General features: G+C 44.3%; 1 protein-coding gene across 3 annotated transcripts in view; it reads right to left on the reverse strand.

Annotated features, from left to right (window-relative positions):
* The window catches only part of LOC129818379 (splicing factor, suppressor of white-apricot homolog), a 148,362-nt gene that overhangs the window by 82,426 nt on the left and 44,525 nt on the right, over positions 1–21,411 (reverse strand). For all 3 annotated transcript variants that reach the window (XM_055874210.1, XM_055874209.1, XM_055874211.1), the window contains exons 8-10: positions 12,724–13,054; positions 12,411–12,560; positions 12,200–12,293 (exon numbers count right to left, since the gene is read on the reverse strand). In XM_055874210.1, coding sequence (XP_055730185.1) covers positions 12,200–12,293; positions 12,411–12,560; positions 12,724–13,054 — 575 coding nt within the window. The remainder of the gene's footprint in view (positions 1–12,199; positions 12,294–12,410; positions 12,561–12,723; positions 13,055–21,411) is intronic.

The raw sequence follows: 21,411 nt of genomic DNA on the forward strand, positions 1-21,411 counted from the left end.
TGGATTGTTTTTAACAGCATTAGGTTAGCCCTAGCTTTAAAGTGAAGCTCACACACACAGCAGTAGTTGATCATGTATTCTATCTGCTCATCAAGCCAGTAATGACACACAACCACAAAAAAACACTACGGAACACTGCAATAAAAGTGGAAGAGAGTTTAAAATGTTCCCATCTAAAATGTGTTTCACCGTGTAGAACAAGGCTTTGAGGGAGAGCTACAAGCTATAATAAGGCTAATCTTATTCAGCAGGATCCAGCTGAAGTCCCAGAAGCCAAGCTGTCCCTGGAGAGATACTCTACAACAGAACTACATCGCTCTCTCTCTGCTCTCACTCTAGCTAGCCCTCCAAAAAACTCCCTGCTGCCTGCATCCACCTCTGGTTCCATTATCAGGTATTTTCTGCTGTAACTTAACTGCCTCAAAATTGTTAATATTCCAGTGATCATTGGGAACCCTGGACCCAGTCAGTAATCGAACTATGGATATTGCTCTAATTTGCAGAACGTGTACGTGTGTGTGTGTTTGTGTAAGTTTAGGTGTGTGTGTGCGCGCATGAGTGTATGTGTGTGTGTGCGTGCACATGTGACAAGGCAAATGTGTTTCCTTCCGGTTCATTGGTGAAATTGTCAGCAAAACACAAACAACATAGAACACTGGGGGGATGTTTTATCTTTTTTTTTCACTGTCTCTCTTTCTTCAATCTGTTTGGACTGAAAGCGAATGTAGCAATCACACCTAAAGTCAAATTGTTTTTAATGAATAGTCAAAATGGGAGCTTTCATTTACAAAGTCAAAAGAGCACCTTAAAGATTGGCAGCATCTGCCAAATACTCGGGTGCTCAGGCTAGGGAGAACGGAGCAGAGCTGTGGATTTAGCATTATATTCAGACACAAGCTGCTCCAGCCAACTGTTAGAATGAACATATTCTATATTCATAGTTAGTACTGAGAGGAGAACACCTATTTCATGCACCTCACAAGCAGGGTGATGTGAAGTATGTAATTGTGTAGTACCCAGACACACACAGGGTGCATTTGGAACATTCTTGTAGTTCCCCTTGCTTTAATTCAAGCTATAATAACATTATATTCATTTTATGAGTCACTTATACCTGGCTCATATTGTAGAACAATTCTCTGCAACTTTTTCATAAATAATAGGAGATCTGTTGAAGAAGTCTGGAGGCCCACAGATGCTTCCCACTTTTCATTAGGCTCCAGCCAAAAGCCCATCATTTTAGTAAAACACTGAGATAGCTGCCAAACCTCTGCTGGGTTGAAGCAGCAGCTATCTCGACCATCAGCGCAAGCAACAGAAAAACAATATTGATGATTATAGCTTAGTGCCGACATGGCAGCAGGCGGAGTGATTACACCACCGAGGAGCGAGGATCAACAATGAGAAGAAAACACACAACTATTAAATTGATGGGAGTAACCGCCACACAAAACTAAGGCTGCGCTACAGACAATCATCATCCCAGCTAAACGAGGTCACAGAACAAGACTAATTTATATAGTAGTGGAACTGGTGGCTGGTGCTGTCAAGACCAATCTGACAAGCCACAGAGGCAGGGCCACAACAAGCCCAATCACTGGCTGATGCCTCCTTTAATTGATTTCACAGACCTAATTCTCTCTCCAATAAATATGAAAACCAGATTATTAATACAAATGAGGCTGCATCCCATATAGCTTTTCCCCAAATCACCAGCATACCTCATAGTTTATGGATAAGCTTGTTAGTTGGTCGCTTGGTTTGCCTGTGGGTGCAGCCTGCTTTGTGACAGAGTACGGACTCCATACTTCAAATTTCTCTCTCCCCGGACTGAGACAAGTTAATGGATTCTATTTGGCAGATGACAAATGGTTCCCCAAAGTGGGTGAAAAACTTCAAGCCTACATTTGACCACTGCTCCACTGAGGCCTTCTGACTCTGGTAGCAGACTCTGGTAACATTAAATATGTTGAGTTAAAACTATGTCAAACTAATCACTTAATCTCGAATGACCTTTCACTTTCTCAAACCTAAAGGAAACACGACACAACAATGGAAAATCACAGCAGCCTCTACAGCCAGCCTGTACAGCCAGCCTGTACAGCCAGCCTGTACAGCCAGCCTGTACAACTCCCAAACCGGCGCATGTAAGACATTTTTGCACACAATGTTTCTGATGGTAGCACTGCTGAGACACAACGAGGAAAACAAATATAAATGTGAGTCATCATGCTCAGTGAACTGGCAACCATGATGGGGGGGGGGGTAAAACAGAGCAAATGAGTTCCCTGTGCACAACTAGAGTGGTTGAAGAGCTTTACAGGAATGTGACACAGGTGTTCAGCTATTCAACACCCGCTGAACCACAAGGCTGCATCAAAATGGTAGCAGTTGGGTTATACACGGTTAGGGGAGTGTGAGATGATGCTACTGGACTATACTGTAAATAAGGCACATAGGCATTGTCAGTCCAATACCAGCACAATGCGAACATTCATGCATATTTCAGATTAATTTCATACTCAGGGGCAGCAGAATGCAGTTGACTGTTGAGTGACAATGGGACACCAACTCCCTGAGTGTGAATATGCTGCCAAGTTACCCTTAGGAGGTGATGACTGAGTTACTTAGGCCTAATCATTGACAGTGAATGAGAACAAATCTGTTTCCTCTCCACCTACATCTTCCACTGCCCTCTCCCTTAACTCACACTGCCTTTCCAACCTCTGGCTCAGAGAGACAACACATGAAAAGCCTGGGATAAAAGCCTGGGGTAAAAGATGTGTACAAATACAAATACCTAGGTGTCTGGTCAGACTGTAAACTGTCGTTCCAAACTCACATTAAGCATCTCCAATCCAAAATGACATCTAGAATCGTCATTCTATTTCGCAACAAAGCCTCCTTCACTCATGCCGCCAAACATACCCTCGTAAAACTGACTATCCTACCGATCCTTGACTTTGGCGATGTCATTTACAAAATAACCTCCAACACTCTACTCAGCAAATTGGATGTAGTCTATCACAGTACCATCAATTTTGTCACCAAATCCCCATATACTACAAAATCCAATCAAATCATTTTTTATTGGTCACATACACATGATTAGCAGATGTTAATGTGAGTGTAGCGAAATGCTTGTGCTTCTAGTTCTGACCATGTAGTAATATCTAACAAGTAATCTAACCTAACAATTCCACAACTACTACCTTATACACACACAAGTGTAAAGGAATGATTTAGAATATGTACATATAAATGAGTGATGGCCGAACAGCATAGGCAAGATGCAATAGATGGTATAGAGTACAGTATATACATATGAGATGAGTAATGTAGGGTATGTAAACATTATATAAAGTGGCATTGTTTAAAGTGACTAGTGATACATTTATTATATACAATTTTTAATTATTAAGTGGCTAGAGATTTGAGTCAGTATGTAGGCAGCAGTCACTTAATGTTAGTGATGGCTGTTTAACAGTCTGATGGCCTTGAGATAGAAGCTGTTTTACAGTCTCTCGGTGTCAGCTTTGATGCACCTGTACTGACCTCGCCTTCTGGATGATAGCGGGGTGAACAGGCAGTGGCTCGGGTGGTTGTTGTCCTTGATGATTTTTTTGGCCTTCCTGTGACATCGGGTGGTGTAGGTGTCCTGGAGGGCAGGTAGTTTGCCCCCGGTGATGCATTGTGCAGACCTCACTACCCTCTGGAGAGCCTTACGGTTGTGGGCGGAGCAGTTTCCGTACCAGGCGGTGATACAGCCCGACAGGATGCTCTCGATTGTGCATCTGTAGAAGTTTGTGAGTGTTTTAGGTGTCAAGCCACATTTCTTCACCGCACTGTCTGTGTGGGTGGACTATTTCAGTTTGTCCATGATGTGCACGCCGAGGAACTTAACTTTCCACCTTCTCCACTACTGTCCTGTCGATGTGGATAGGGGGCTGCTCCCTCTGCTGTTTCCTGAAGTCAACGATCATCTCCTTTGTTTTGTTGACGTTTAGTGTGAGGTTGTTTTCCTGACACCACACTCCGAGGTCCCTCACCTACTCCCTGTAGACCGTCTCATTGTTGTTGGTAATCCAGCCAACCACTGTAGTGTCGTCTGCAAACTTGATGAATGAGTTGGAGGCGTGCTTGGCCACACAGTCATGGGTGAACAGGGAGTACAGGAGAGGGCTGAGAACGCACCCTTGTGGGGCCCCAGTGTTGAGGATCAGAGGGGTGGAGATGTTGTTTCCTACCCTCACCACCTGGGGGCGTCCCGTCAGAAAGTCCAGGACCCAGTTGCACAGGGCGGGATCGAGACCCAGGGTCTTGCGCTTAATGATGAGTTTGGAGGGTACTATGGTGTTAAATGCTGAGCTGTAATCAATGAACAGCATTCTTACATAGCTATTACTCTTGTCCAGATGGGTTAGGGCAGTGTGCAGTATGATTGCGATTGAGTCATCTGTGGACCTATTGGGGCGGTAAGCAAATTGGAGTGGGTCTAGAGTGTCAGGTAGGGTGGAGGTGATATGATCCTTGACTAGTCTCTCAAAGCACTTCATGATGACGGAAGTGAGTGCTACGGGGCAATAGTCATTTAGCTCAGTTACCTTAGCTTTCTTGGGAACAGGAACATTGGTGGCTCTCTTGAAGCATGTGGGAACAGCAGACTGGGATAGGGATTAATTGAATATGTCCGTAAATGCTCTGAGGACGCGGCTAGGGATGCCGTCTGGGCCGGCAGCCTTGTGAGGGTTAACACGTTTAAAATGTTTCTCACGTTGGCTGCGGTGAAGGAGAGCCCGCAGGTTTTGGTAGCACGCCTTGTCGGTGGCACTGTATTGTCCTCAAAGCGAGCAAAGAGGCTGTTTAGTTTGTCTGTGAGCAAGACAGCAGGGGTCCGCGACGGGGCTGGTTTTCTTTTTGTAGTCCGTGATTGACTGTAGACCCTGCCACATACCTCTCGTGTCTGAGCCGTTGAATTGCGACTCTACTTTGTCTCTATACTGACGCTTAGCTTGTTTGATTGCCTTGCGGAGGGAATAGCTACACTGTTTGAATTCGGTCAGGTTGCCGGTCGCTTTCAGTTTTGCGCAAATGCTGCCATCAATACACGATTTCTGGTTGGGGAAGGTGTTAATAGTCGCCATGAGTACAACATCACTGATGCAGTTTCTAATAAACTCACTAACCGAATCAGCATATACATCAATGTTGTTGTTCGACGCTATCCGGAACATATCCCAGTCCACGTGATCGAAGCAATCTTGAAGTGTAGAATCAGATTTAGGGAGCCTTGTTTTCAGTTTAGCCTTGTTAAAATCCCCAGCTACAATAAATTCAGACTCGGGATATGTGGTTTTCAGTTTACATAGAGTCCAATGAAGTTATTGCAGGGCCGTCGAGGTGTTTGCTTGGGGGGGGGGATATACACGACTGTGATTATAATCAAAGAGAATTCTCTTGGTAGATAATGCAGTCAGCATTTGATTGTAAGCAATTCTAAGTCAGGTGAACAAAAGGACTTGAGTTCCTGTATGTTGTTATGATCACACCACGACTCGTTAATCATAAGGCATACACCTCTGTCCTTCTTCTTACCAGAGAGATGTTTGTTTCTGTTGGCACGATGCGTGAAGAAACCAGGTGGCTGTACAGACTCTGATAACGTATCCCGAGTGAGCCATGTTTCCGTGAAGCAGAGACTGTTGCAATCTCTGATGTCTCTCTGGAAGGCAACCCTTGCACGGATTTCGTCTACCTTGTTGTCAAGAGACTGGACATTGGCAAGTAGTATACTCGGGAGCGGTGGGCGATGTGCCCGTCTACAGAGCCTGACCAAAAGACCGTTCTGTCTGCCCCTTCGGCGGCGCCGTTGTTTTGGGTCGCCTGCTGGGATCCGATCCATTGTCCTGGGTGGTGGACCAAACAGAGGATCCGCTTCGGGAAAGTCGTATTCCTGGTCAGGGCCATCCAACGTGAGCATACTGCAACCTGTATGCTCTCGTTGGCTGGCCCTCACTACATATCCGTCGACAAACCCACTGGCTCCAGGTCATCTAAAATTCTTTGCTAGGTAAAGCCCCGCCTTATCTCAGCTCACTGTTCACTATAGCAACACCCACCAGCAGCACGCGCTCCAGCAGGTATACTGCACTGGTCATCCCCAAAGCCAACACTTCCTTTGGCCGCCTTTCTTTCCAGTTCTCTGCTGCCAATGACTGGAACGAATTGCAGACATCTCTGAAGCTGGGGTCTTATATCTCCCTCTCTAACTTTAAGCATCAGCTGTCAGAGCAGCTTACCAATCACTGTACCTGTACACAGCCAATCTGTAAATACACCCCACACCCGGCTACCTCACCCCCATATTATTACTTACCCTCTTGCTCTTTTGCACCCCAGTATCTCTACTTGCACATCATCATCTGCACATCTTTCACTCCAGTATTAATGTTAAATTGTAATTATTTTCGCCTCTAGGGCCTATTTATTGCCTACCACCCTACTATTCTACATTATGTGCAACTCTGTCTTGTTGTTGTCGCACTGCTTTGCTTTATCTTGGCCAGATCGCAGTTGTAAATGAGAACTTGTTCTCAACTGGCCTACCTGGTTAAATAAAGGTGAAATGTATTTTCTTTTTTAAAATAAATGTGTCATAATGGCACCCGGGGTTGGTTGGTAATACACTGTCTGATTCGGTAGGAGAGCAACACATAGGCACTTTAATTCAGCGTGGCATATAAGCAATGTTCCCTGCAATTTATTATAGGTCTGCTGAGCACAAACTTTAAGGTTGTAAAAATTCTGTGCAACTTCCAGCACGCGTTTACTGTGATCATTGAGGCTGTACCCGCTTAAAGTTACAGTTTCAGACAGTGGTCAAGTAGACTACTGTGGCTATTTGATCATAATGTAGGCCTAACAGTGGCCTACCATCAAAAACATTGGAGTAAATGCATCCCATAACATTTTAAAATGGAAATAGCTGTTCTATCATTCAGCCTACAGTAGTAGTCCAGGTGTGTTGTTGTTGAAAATGTTGTGTTGTTTGATGCATGAAACCACTTCACAAAATAAAAAAGAAATCTGTTTACCTGACTCGCTTTCAAAGATATCTAGAAATATAGACGTTTTGTGCTCTTGTAGGAAGCAACCACTCCCATTTTGCTGACTGCAAATTATGTTTAACTGGGCTAATAACTCACCAACCAGTAAAGGATATGAACAAATGTGCACACGTGGCTACACGCAGCTCTCGCTTTGATCTCAAAACAAGCCCATACGCAGCTCTCGCTTTGATCTCAAAACAAGCCCATACGCAGCTCTCGCTTTGATCTCAAAACAAGCCCATACGCAGCTCTCATTTTGATCTCAAAACAAGCCCATACGCAGCTCTCGATTTGATCTCAAAACAAGCCCATACGCAGCTCTCGCTTTGATCTCAAAACAAGCCCATGCGCAGCTCTCATTTTGATCTCAAAACAAGCGCATACGCAGCTCTCGCTTTGATCTCAAAACAAGCCCATACGCAGCTCTCGCTTTGATCTCAAAACAAGCCCATACGCAGCTCTCGCTTTGATCTCAAAACAAGCCCATACGCAGCTCTCGCTTTGATCTCAAAACAAGCCCATACGCAGCTCTCGCTTTGATCTCAAAACAAGCCCATACGCAGCTCTCATTTTGATCTCAAAACAAGCCCATACGCAGCTCTCGCTTTGATCTCAAAACAAGCCCATACGCAGCTCTCGCTTTGATCTCAAAACAAGCCCATACGCAGCTCTCATTTTGATCTCAAAACAAGCCCATACACAGCTCTCGCTTTGATCTCAAAACAAGCCCATACGCAGCTCTCGCTTTGATCTCAAAACAAGCCCATACGCAGCTCTCATTTTGATCTCAAAACAAGCGCATCTACTCATGACCACTCATGCTGTAAACAGTCCAGTTCAAAGTGAATGGCACAGATCCATATATGGCAATGGTCTATTTACATTTACTGTTGGCCTACTGAAGCTGACTGGTTATGGCGCACCAGTATGTGTAGAGTATGGGCTGAGTCATGCGTGTTAATGCCATAGAATCCTACTCCCGATGCGTTCTGCTTACAACACACACTCGTTTTGTTATGTTGCATTGAAAGTTGCTAATATTGCGTTGATTCAATTACAATTCCCACAGTAAAGGGAAATGTTGATGGTGTTAATTATGGGGGGAAACTTCCAATATCGTGCTTCTCTGGGCGGGCTGATATATTTATTCTGTGGGGCAGTCCCGGGGAGCTGCGAGCCAGCGCATGCATGCAGCTTAGAGAGAGCATTGCACAAAGATCCATTAGAGAGTGGTTACAGATAAACTGTCTGCTTTGGAATGAGATGGGCTCATGCATCATATGATACACACTGAAATTTTAGTGCTCAGGTGCAATTGACGATAGAGCACAACGTAAACGTAGAGGAGATGATTCTGGTGGAAACATATCATCAAAATAAATGGTGGCTTATGATAAAACTGTCAATGAACACAGACAAACGCATATAAAAACTACCTGGATGAGATGTAACCATATTCATCTATATAAATCTAAACCGAGGATGAGTGTGAATATCGGAGGTTCATTCTAAGCTCTGATACATCAGACAGTTCAAGTGCACTGCAGGGTTTATAGAGGTACCTTAAGCAGAGAGACAGTACATACCCGGCCAAAGTGGCCAGGCATATAACCAAGCAGCCAGGCCAGCCACAGCCAGACTGAATCATTTCATCTCTGTTGACACTTCTCCTAATTGAGCTGGATGCCTAATTAAGGACTGGAGACACTGGATGAATTAAACAAATTGTTCAGATTTTGCTGCAGAGCCAGGGACAGCCTGGTGGGAGAGTCAGCCAGGGGAGCAGAACTCCACTGAGGCCAGAGAGCAGAGATCCCCTGCTCCACTGAAAGAGAAATCACAGCCGCAGTCGCCAAATAAAGACAGACGCTGCTGATAGAGACAGAACTACTCTGCGGGAACTCACATAGCATTTCCCCCAATTCACCTTGTAACACCCCTGCCATCGTCTCCCTTTCACCACTGTTTCTTTGTGTTTCGTTACGTCTTTTGTCATTGTTCCACTCTCTATCCTCTCCACTGTTCTTCTATTTTCCACAGTGTCTTGGTCTCATATGAGCAGCACAGCGGGTACAGAGAAGATAAATGTGAGTTAGAAAGAGAGAGTAAAGTTCACACCTCTGTTCATCCAACCAATCAGGGCGATTGTATGTGCTGCAGTATACCACCTGCCTTCACTAACCTTTAGTTAGTGCGCGCCATCTTCCGTCTTGAGAAGAAGCAAAGTTTTGTGCTGCTGACAGACTTTTGACATGCTGTTCCTTACTGATGTGTGTGCGTCCAGCGAATATAACCACACAATCATATAAAACATTTTCAAATAGAAACAGCTGTGCCTGTGTGGTGGTGACCATCCAGAGTAGTGATGGGTCTCAACATCATGTTCTAACCAGACAGCACTTTAGTGGGCAGAACCAAACCAATCAGCATTTCGCTACACCCGCAATAACATCTGCTAAATATGTGAATGTGACCAATAAAATGTTATTTGATTTTAAGTATATAGCGGGTGAGGGCATTCCGACCACTCAGACCAGCTCCAGCTTGAAGTTTTTACATGGTCTTTCGTATCGCCAGATTCTGACCTGCTATAGTTGAGATATTGAGGTGCACCGAAAATAATCTGTGCATCTTGCCAAAAGATGCCTGTCACAACCCACCTCAGCCCGCCACACGAAGTCATCATGAACCTGAGGAAGAGGAGCTGCGAGGCCCTACACACCTCTCTCATCTAAGAGATTACCAGCCCTGCTACAGGCCAGTCTGTGGTCATGGAGTGACCACACCCTCTCCAGTAGGGAGTTGCAGAGAAAATATGAGGACCTGCGTCATGAGCAGGAAGAGCTCAGGAGGGCGTACTCCAGGCCCTCCCAGCGCTACTCTCCTGACCGAGCTAGAGCCATCCTCACTGTCGCGCCACCACAGCCGATACTCCCCTAGCTGGCCTGGCTACTCCCTTGAGAGACACTACCCCTGAGAGACCCCGCTAGTCACCAGACTGGGGTGAAGATTTACCTTCCAACAGGACAACAACCCTAAGCACACAGCAAGGACAATGAAGGAGTGGCTTCGGGACAAGTCTCTGAATGTCCTTGCGTGGCCCAGCCAGAGCCCAGACATTTTTTTCTCCAATATACATTTGCAAAAAATTCGAAAAAACTGTTTTCGCTTCTCAATATGGGATAGTGTGTGTAGTTTGATGAGGATTTTTTTTTGTTTAATCAATTTTAGAATAAGGCTGGAACGTAACAAAATGTTGAAAAAGTCAAGGAATCTGAATACTTTCCAAAAGCACTGTAATGGGTGTGGGCATATCCAACTGACCGACCAGATCAGCTCCAGCTAGCCGTTTTTACACAAACTCACCCAGAGTACACAGAGAACCAAGGAGTAAATACCTTCAACATCCTCGTTAAAGACTAAGGCCGAGATTTAATATGACACAGGTTAACAACCTGCGCAGTGAGACACTTTTAAGGCAATTTCATCTACGTTCAATCCTGTGCGGGGAGCAAATGAATTTAACCAGGTGGCGAAGACCAATCATTCCAAAAGCCTGGGTGCTTTAAAATCAAAGTTTGAAGGCACAGAGTCACATTTTTTATATCATTCCCCTGCCTTTAAAGTTTGCTAATTTGTTTACTGTAATGTTATTAGCTCGAGCAATCGTTCATGCCAGGGGTACAAATAAACCACTTAAAGCACTTAGCTAGCAAATGGATGAATAAATTGTTTCTCTGTCTGTTACCGCTCACCCTTGATATCTTCTGTTTTAGAATATCTTTACCAAGTACTTACGTCTGCCTCCCACCTGAGCCCATTAAGAATTACCAGCCAACCACTTTTCCAATAATTACCAAACACAACTGAACCGTATTCTCTTCATAACGGCTTTCAAATGTCACGCAATTGAATACATGTCGACCAAGAGATGAGCCATGTAAAATGTTGACTGAGTTTCAAGTAGCTTTTATTACTTTATACACGTATCGCAGCACTGTTAATGTGTTGGGTCGTGGCTAGATTCGTGAGCACTAGAAAAGTACCAGTGAGAGTCGGTCGGCCGATACCCCAGGGGAGGGTAAAAAATACATCTCTGTTGAATAATGGAGAAGTACCTGACATCCATCTGTTGTGTGATAAAACCGGGGAATTGAGCAAGAAAACAAAGCATGGTTGCATGGCTAAATGCTTTGCTTAGTCCAGGGTTAATTCACAGACTTAGGTTTGTTATACTTAAAATGTCCTCTCACTAAAATCAGATAAGAGAGACAGAAATATTGTGAGAGAAAGAGAGAGACAGGGTGTTGAAGAGGGTAGAGCTGCACCCCAGGGGCTAAATCAAGGAGCTGAACAGGCAGGTGCCATTCATTGAGAAAACCACACCAAAGGCACCCGCCAACCCCTCTTTACGCTACTGCTACTCTCTGTTCATCATATATGCACAGTCACTAACCATACCGACATGTACATACTACCTCAATCAGTCTGACTAACCGGTGTCTGTATGTAGCCTCACTACTGTTTTTCACTGTCTTTTTACGGTTGTTTTTATTTCTTTACTTACCTATTGTTTACCTAATACTTTTTTGCACTATTGGTTATAGCCTGTAAGTAAGCATTTCACTGTAAGGTTGTATTCGGCGCACGTGACAAATAAACTTTGAATTGATTTGAACCTGGTAAGCTAAACAAACCTTTCAAACAGCCTTGACAAGCCTTTTGTTAAGTAGAATCGGCTTGGTTTCTGATAAGCGGACTGCTTAAACCGCCTCCTTTTCCCCCAGTAAACCTGGAGTGTACACATGAGTCAAGGGCAGGCAGGCCTTTTGATATCTGGACAGCATTAGAGGCACTTTATGCACATACAATTGATGATCTCTGATCTCAAGCATGAAAGCCTAAGAGCCACGGCCTTCCAATGCTTTAGAGCCTTATAAAAGCAACCTGGAGAGAATTTCAGTGAATGAAAGGCAATATTGACTTAAGATCCATCACATCCCCAGCGGGTATATAATTAATTCAAGCAAAATGGTATTAAACGCACACTACTCAGAGAGAGGGAAAAGGGAAGCAGAGGACAATAATACCTCAGGCAGGCTGAATCCCTCTTTCTTCATGAAGTAATGCTTCTTGAACTCATAATAGGTGTTGTACTGGTTCCAGGACTGCAGAAAGTCAAACCTGTGTTGGAGATGGAAACACACATAAGATGTACAGCCATTATATTAAACAAATAGTACATTGTGAGCCGTTCATCTTTATTCAGTAAGGAGAAGAGCAGTGTCTGTTTCTGCTCACCTCGGGTCATTCTTGACGCGGACGCTGGTCTCAAACTTGACACCGTTCCTGGCTACGTACTCAGCCAGCTTGTCAATAACCGGTTGGATGTCAGGGGGAGGGGGAATGATGGCCGGCACTGCCACAGCAACTTGAGCAGGGGGCCGCGAACTGATTTAAGAGAGAAAGATAAGCAGAGACGGAGAGAGAGAAAGAGGCAAGAGAAAGAAACTTGCTTAGCAATGCATCACATTATGTGGGGGAAAAATAGGTAGTATAAGGATCGAGAAAAAAATATATCCACTTCTCTCCAATAACTGTCCACACCACACACCTGGTCTCTGGTATGACAGCAGCAGGTACAACAGGAGCAGGAGGAGTTGAGAGAAAGACTGGGACCTGGCTGGGAACTGTAGTTGGCGGTGGGATAATGGGAAATGTAGTCGGAGGTGCCGTGTAGATGAACCGCGTGGTTGGCTCAGGAGGTGGAGGGGGCGTGGTCCCTGGAGGGGGCGGGGCTCCAGAGTAAGAGGGCGCGGCCAGCATGCTACCAGAGGGTAGGGAGCTGTAGTAAGCGTTGGCATCTATCCCTGGGGGAGGCGGAGCCAGGCAGTAGGTCCCATCAGGTAGCATGCAGTACCCATAATACATCGCTGCCATGTTAGCTGTGGAGAGGTCAGAGAGAGAGGTGATGATCAATTAACATCTCAAAATAGCTCACGGTTCAAAAAGGAATTCATGCCAATACTTCAATTGCATGTGTTTTTGCCTGTCTCCCCTGTTAACAAGCAGACGTAAGTCAGCACTGGATGGGACAGGCCTGCTTATTGTGTTAGAGTGTGTGCGTGTGCTGCAGTGCTGAGCGGGGTAACATATATATACACATTTAGGTCTGACCTTTCTAATAAAATCTTAGCCTCGCTCACAGAGGACTGCTCGCTCAACTCCACGTTGATAGAAATTAAAATGTTTAATAATCTATTCCTGATTGCTGTCCAATTAATGAAATGTACTTTGTCAGTTGAGGATGGGGAAACAAGGGGAACAGTCTTTTCTTCTGGCCCAACAAGAATAATTAGGATCAGCTTGTTGGAAATCATAATGCGCTTAAAAGCAGAAATCAAAAACAATTTGCAAAGACTCATTTCCAAAGCCTATCATTACAATCCCACTACCCATTTCAGACTCAATCAAGCATATCAGCAGCTCAGAGAAAGTCATTTACAGCAGGAATAAGAAATCATACTGGCATACCGACCGGGATCAACACAGGGTATGAATAAAACAACTGACAGATTCACTCATAAGTGTTCAGATTATATTTTCAAAGGGGAAGAAAGAAACAAGAAAATAGGCTATATAAAAGGTTGACTGACTCAAACTTAATTATTCTGCTGATCTCATCATTTGCTACATACTTCAGTCTGAGACAGCCATCATTGAAGTCAGGGAGGTACTCAAATCCAGACTAAGTGCGGAGAAGAAACTAACATCCGTGGGAAAGGAGTATGGGGAGCCAGGGAAATATAAAGGTGTGGTACGTCACCGTGCAAAGGGTTCCCTGGTGCAAGTCAAAGGGTTCCCTGGTGCAAGTCAAAGGGTTCCCTGGTGCAAGTCAAAGGGTTCCCTGGTGCAAGTCAAAGGGTTCCCTGGTGCAAGTCAAAGGGTTCCCTGGTGCAAGTCAAAGGGTTCCCTGGTGCAAGTCAAAGGGTTCCCTGGTGCAAGTCAAAGGGTTCCCTGGTGCAAGTCAAAGGGTTCCCTAGTGCAAGTCAAAGGGTTCCTGGTGCAAGTCAAAGGGTTCCTGGTGCAAGTCAAAGGGTTCCTGGTGCAAGTCAAAGGGTTCCTGGTGCAAGTCAAAGGGTTCCTGGTGCAAGTCAAAGGGTTCCTGGTGCAAGTCAAAGGGTTCCTGGTGCAAGTCAAAGGGTTCCTGGTGCAAGTCAAAGGGTTCCTGGTGCAAGTCAAAGGGTTCCTGGTGCAAGTCAAAGGGTTCCCTGGTGCAAGTCAAAGGGTTCCCTGTTGCAAGTCAAAGGGTTCCCTGGTGCAAGTCAAAGGGTTCCTGGTGCAAGTCAAAGGGTTCCTGGTGCAAGTCAAAGGGTTCCCTGGTGCAAGTCAAAGGGTTCCTGGTGCAAGTCAAATGGTTCCTGGTGCAAGTCAAAGGGTTCCTGGTGCAAGTCAAAGGGTTCCTGGTGCAAGTCAAATGGTTCCTGGTGCAAGTCAAAGGGTTCCTGGTGCAAGTCAAAGGGTTCCTGGTGCAAGTCAAAGGGTTCCTGGTGCAAGTCAAAGGGTTCCTGGTGCAAGTCAAAGGGTTCCTGGTGCAAGTCAAAGGGTTCCCTGTTGCAAGTCAAAGGGTTCCCTGGTGCAAGTCAAAGGGTTCCTGGTGCAAGTCAAAGGGTTCCTGGTGCAAGTCAAAGGGTTCCCTGGTGCAAGTCAAAGGGTTCCCTGGTGCAAGTCAAAGTTTGGCTCATACTGTTACTGTGGGTAGGTAATTGGGAAATGCCAATTGTGTAAGTGTCAAACTGACTGTGTTTGCAATGACAATTAGCTATTTTTAGGTGTAATAATTGATCCTAGGAGGTTCTAGCCAGGTTTGTTCTGACAACCTTGAGCTGGCAAATTTGCACTCACATCAGCTATCAGACTGTATTAACAAATTCTGTAAACTCACTGCCAATGGCAACAGCAGCAAGAGGGGGGGGAGGGGTGTTTGTCATGATTTGTGGCTGTGGTGATCAGTGCGAGGTCGCTCAAAATGGCACCTTCATCTAAAATGGTCCCCTCACTAAGACTTATTTCTTGACTGCTCAGAATCACAACCATAACGAGATCGACTGTAACTGTATTAAGTTGAGTTTTCACATTCTGTTTGATACTGCTAGCCATCAGAATAATAAATCACCTTAAATTTTGGGCAAAAAAGCTAATTCAGCACCATCCATTAAATTAGATGGCTCATTCATCACAAAAACCTTTGATATTGCCAACTACTTTAATGAGTTTTCATTGGCAAGATTAGCAAACTTAGGCATGACATGGCAAGAAGAAAACTCTGAACCTTTATATCCATGCATAACTGACCAAATGATGAAAGACAAGCATTGTCATTTTTTATTCACCAAAGTGAGTGTGGAAGAGGTGAAAAAAATGTGTTGACTGTCAACAATGACAAACCACATGGTAATGACAACTTGGAGGGAAAATTACTGATGGTGGTGGCGGACTATATCCCTTCAATCTAAGCCTACAGGAAAGTGGGCGCTCCCAGGCCTGGAGAGAAAAAAAAAAGTAATTCCGCTACCCAAGAATAGCAAAGCACCCTTTACTGGTTCAAACAGCCGGCCAATCAGCCTATTACCGACCATTTCTAAACTTTTGTACAAAATTGTGTTTGACCAGAAACAATGCTATTTCACAGTAAACAAATTAACAACTAACTTTCAGCATGCTTATAAGGAAGGGCACTGACAAATGTTTGGCTGAAAGAAATGAATAATAAGATGATTGTGGGAGCTGTTTTGTTAGACTAAAAAGTGCAGCTTGACATTATCGATCATAGTTTACTGCTAAAAAACATGTGTTATGGCTTTACACCCTGTGCCAAATTGTGGATCGAAAGTTACCTGTCTAACGGAACAGAGGGTGTTCTTTAATGGGGGGTTCCCAAACTCGGTCTTGGGTTTCCCCTGGGTGCACGTTTTGTTTTTTGCCCTAGCACTACACAGCTGATTCAAATAACCAACTCATCATCAAGCTTGAATAACGCACAGTACTTCATAGAGCCATGACTACATGGAACTCTTCCACATCAAGTACCTCAAGCGAGCAGTAAAATCAGATTAAAACCGATAAAACAATACCTCACGGCACTGTGGAGACATGGACGCATACGCACACACACAAACAATCACACATTGTAATATTGTATTATTGTACATTTTATATTGTCTTTGTTTTAATAATAATAATAATGTAATAATGTCTTGTATGATGTATTGTTTTATTTATGATGTAGGTTGTTGTGACGTAATAGGTTTATTCCGGTTTGGACCCCAGGAAGCTTTGGCAGCAGCTAATGGGGATCCTAATAAATACTAACTACTAAAAGCACAATTGTGGGAGTTGGAGGATGAGGGCTTCCGGTTCAGCATACAGCTTTGTGTCTGTGCGAGTGTGTCTGAGCCTGCTGATCTGTGCAGTATATACTCTACAGGGTCTTCTACTGTGGCAGTGGTTTCCCTCCCTGATGGAGCGTACAGGATGGAGAGAGACAGAAAAAGGGAAGCAGAAAAGATGGCGGGAAGGAGGGAGGAAGAGGAAGCAATGAAGAGGGGGAAAGAGAGGCTTGTCTTGTCAAAAGGGAAAACTGGATGATATTAACTCATTAGTCACCGCTCTGGTCGACTGTTATGAAGACCATCCAATATGCACAAGGCTTGAAACCTGTAGGAGAGCCATCATTCACATGGTTTATATTTATTTGCTCCATCCCTCTTGATGCCGAGTCAATGGTTAGGATTCATTGAAAGATGCTAATCTTTTCTATTGTTATATACAAGAATGAGATGAAAATACAAAACATAGGAAAGGAAGGAAAGAGAGAGAGAGACAAAGACAGAGAAGGAGGACTGAAGAGGGCCATTTCCATGCTGCTCAGTTACAGTTGAAGTCAGAAGTTTACATACACCTTAGCCAAATACATTTAAACTCAGTTTTTCACAATTCCTGACATTTAATCTTGGTAAAAATTCCCTGTCTCAGGTCAGTTAGGATCACCACTTTGTTTTAAGAATGTGAAATGTCAGAATATTAAGAGAGAATGATTTATTTCAGCTTTTAATTCTTTCATCACATTCCCAGTGGGTCAGAAGTTTACATACACTCAATTAGTATTTGGTAGCATTGCTTTTAAATTGTTCAACTTGGGTCAAACGTTTCAGGTAGCTTTCCACAAGCTTCCCACAATAATTTGGGTGAATTTTGGCCCATTCCTCCTGACAGAGCTAGTGTAACTGAGTCAGGTTTGTAGGCCTCCTTGCTCGCACACGCTTTTTCAGTTCTGCCCACAAATTTTCTATAGGATTGAGGTCAGGGCTTTGTGTTGGCCACTCCAATACCTTGACTTTGTTGTCCTTAAGCCATTTTGCCACAACTTTGGAAGTATGCTTGGGGTCATTGTCCATTTCGAAGACCCATTTGCGACCAAGCTTTAACTTCCTGACTGATGTTTGAAAATGTTGTTTCAATATATCCACATAATTTTCCTACCTCATGATGCCATCTATTTTGTGAAGTGCACTAGTCCCTCAAGCAGCAAAGCAACCCCACAAGATGATGCTGCCACCCCCGTGCTTCATGGTTGGGATGGTGTTTTTCGGCTTGCAAGTCTCCCCCCTTTTCCTCCAAACATAACAATGGTCTTAATGGACATTATGGCCTATTTTTGTTTCATCAGACCAGAGGACATTTCTCCAAAAAGTACGATCTTTGTCCCCATGAGCAGTTGCAAACCGTAGTCTGGCTTTTTTATGGCGGTTTTGGAGCAGTGGCTTCTTCCTTGCTGAGCGACCTTTCAGGTTATGTCGATATAGGACTCGTTTTACTGTGGATATAGATATCTTTGTACCCGTTTCCGCCAGCATCTTCACAAGGTCCTTTGCTGTTGTTCTGGGATAGATTTGCACTTTTCACACCAAAGTACGTTCATCTCTAGTAGACAGAACGTGTCTCCTTCCTGAGCGGTATGACGACAGCGTGTTCCCATGGTCATTATACTTGCGTTCTATTGTTTGTACAGATGAACGTGGTACCTTCAGGCGTTTGGAAATTGCTCCCAAGGATGAACCAGACTTGTGGAGGTCTACAATTTTTTTGATGAGGTATTGGCTGATTTCTTTTGATTTTCCCATGATGTCAAGCAAAGGAGGCACTGAGTTTGAAGGTAGGCCTTGAAATACATCCACAGGTACACCTCCAATTGACTAAGATTATGTCAATTAGCCTATCAGAAGCTTCTAAAGCCATGACATAATTTTCAGGAATTTTCCGAGCTGTTCCACAAGGAACAGTCAACTTAGTGTATGTAAACTTCTGACCCACTGGAATGGTGATACAGTGAATTATAAGTGAAATGATCTGTCTGTAAACAATTGTTTGAAAATTATTTCTGTCATGCACAAAGTAGATGTCCTAACCAACTTGCAAAAACTACAGTTTGTTAACAAGAAATTTGTGGAGTGGTTGAAAAACAAGGTTTAATGACTCCAACCTAAGTGTATGTAAACTTCCGACTTCAACTGTAGGTGGTGGAGTGTTATTTGACAGCAGGATTAAGCAGCGGAGCTGCTGTTCTGAAAGCACAGTTACAGCACATCCATCCATCATCGTCCACTGGCCTCTCTCTGACCCCTAACCTTAACACCACACAGAGCCAAGAGAGCTCCTCAGGATCCCACCACCTCAGCCTTATAGCCTTGTGTTTCTGACTCAAAAGTAATTTCTCTCCAAACCATATACTTTAGCAGACAAAGTGCTGCTCCTTCCCCAGCCACTCCAAATGGTAATCATTTTCATGGGCAGTCTCGAGCACAGCGCCACGAGTAGTGTTGAGGTTCAAGAAGAGTCTCCAATCAATACCCATCAGGACAGTTTGTGTCTGGTGAGATGCTTGCAGCACTGAACCTGGGATTGCAATCCAAACCAGACAGGGAGCGATAGAATAGAATAACTTGAAATTCCATCTCTGTGCTGCTCTCTTGGGGAAAACTAAAAGTGGGAATGAAAAAGTGTGCAAAACAGAAAGTCGGCCTGCGAACAAGGGAACATCTGCTGATTAATAAAATAGCCCACTTACTGAATGCATAACCTGCAGGGTAACAGCTTGTTGATCAGGGAAAACGTTCACTGGTAGCAATTGTTTAAAGTGGGGTGGGTGAAACTGACAAACTGCTTCAGAGTGTTGGTGAGCCATTGTGGATGGATACAGTACAGTGTATTGTGAGATGCTTGTCTGTGGACTGTTACAACTTGGCTGCATTGCTTCATCGGGCCTCTGAGGTCAAAACAGATAGGGACGCATGTCACCCAACAGGAATGTCACTGGATTGGAAAGCTGCCGTTTTATGGGCTCCTGACCAGTTGTGCTATTTTGTGTGTTTTTCTGTGCTGGTCGTAACTTTTTTTGGCCATAATGTTTCCGCCATTGTTTCTTTTGACTGAAAGGAGCTTCTGGCCATCAGAACAGCAATCACCTACCTCGATTTGGATGAATATTTCTACTTCAACGAGTCGGCGGTGCAGGACATACTGCTCACCCCAGACCATGCCCTAGTCACCCAGACTCGGGGAAGAAAGATGCGGCGTAAGCGAGGCCAAAGCGCGGGCACCCTGATGAAACTACGTTGACAAGTGAATAAACCTCATCTACCCTCCATTCTACAATCACTGGAGAACAAACTGGAAGAGCTCCGTTCAAGACTATCCTATCAGCGGGACCTGAAGAACTGTAATATCCTGTGTTTCTTGGAGTCGTGGCTGAACAAGGACATGGATAATTTACATCTAGCTGGTTTTCTATGCATCGGCAGAACAGAAAGATTGGGTAAGCTCAAGGGGAGAGGTGTGTGTCTCTGTCAACAACAGCTGGTGCGCAATCTTTATTATTAAGGACGTCTCGAGGTTCTGCTCGCCTGAGTTAGAATACCTTATGGTACGCTGTAGACCATACTATTTACAAAGAGTTTTTATCAATATTTTTCCTACAGTAGCTTTCTATTTACCACCACAAACCGATGCTGGCGCTAAGACCGCACTCAACGAGCTATTTAGGGCCATAAGCAAACAAGAAATTACTCATCTTAGCTAATTTCCATGTCACCTGTGCAACTAGAGAACTTTTTATATAAAACACCCTAGATCAACTTTAGACCACACATAGAAATGGATACAAAGCTTTCCCTCGTGGATGCTAAGCTACAGGACTGTTTTGCTAACACAGACTGGAATATGTTACTGGGATTTCCAGTATTACCGGCAAAGCACATAAGCGTGCACTAAAAACATGGTGACTACACCATAGTGCCCTCCAAGCTCATCACTAACCCAAGGACCCTAGGACTGAACATCTCCCTCTGCAACTGGACCCTGGACTTCTTGACGGGCCGCCCCACGTGGTGACGGTAGGCAACAACACATACGACACACTGACCTTCAACACGGGGACCCTCAGGGGTGCGTGTTCAGACTCCTCCTGTAATCCCTGTTCCACATCACTAAGGATCTATCATGGTCCACAGACAACACAGTTGTGAAGAGGACACAACACCTCTTCCCCCTTAGGAGGCTGAAAAGATTTGGTACAAAAGGTTCTACTGCTGCACCATTGAGATCATCTTGAATGGCTGCATCACCGCTTTGTATGGCAACTGCTTGGCATCCGATCGCAAGGCGCTACAGAGAGTAGCACATACAGCCCAGTACATCACTGGGGCCGAGCTCCCTGCCAACCAGGAACTCCATATCAGGCAGTGTCAGAGGAAGCCCCCAAAATGTTTTAAATACTCCAGCCACCCAAGTCATAAACCCTTCTCTGGTACTCAATGTATAGAGCCAAGTTATCGTTACTCATTGTGTATTTATGTGTTATTACTTTTCTATTATTTCTTTATTTTCTTTCTCTCTGCATTGCTGGGAAGGGCCCGTAAGTAAGATTTTCACTGTTAGTCTACACCTGTTGTTTACGAAGTATGTGACCAATGCAATTAGATTTGATTTAAGAAAGAAAAGCTCAGTCTTCATAGTGCATTCTTGACAGCTTCTCGAAATTTCTAGGGAATGTTGTCAAATCATCTAATATGCCTCATGATGACTGTATTAGAATGTAGAATGTTCGAATATTGCAACAGAGAATCCATAGACCAGCAGAATGGAAGGGAATAAGTGATCGTGTCAGGTCAAACAGATGACACCACAAAACACTCAAGGTTAATGGAACTATGCCCAACCTACCTTCAAGCGCTACCAAAGTTAA

This window comes from Salvelinus fontinalis, chromosome 21 (assembly GCF_029448725.1).
Source record: "Salvelinus fontinalis isolate EN_2023a chromosome 21, ASM2944872v1, whole genome shotgun sequence".
NCBI lineage: Eukaryota > Metazoa > Chordata > Actinopteri > Salmoniformes > Salmonidae > Salvelinus > Salvelinus fontinalis.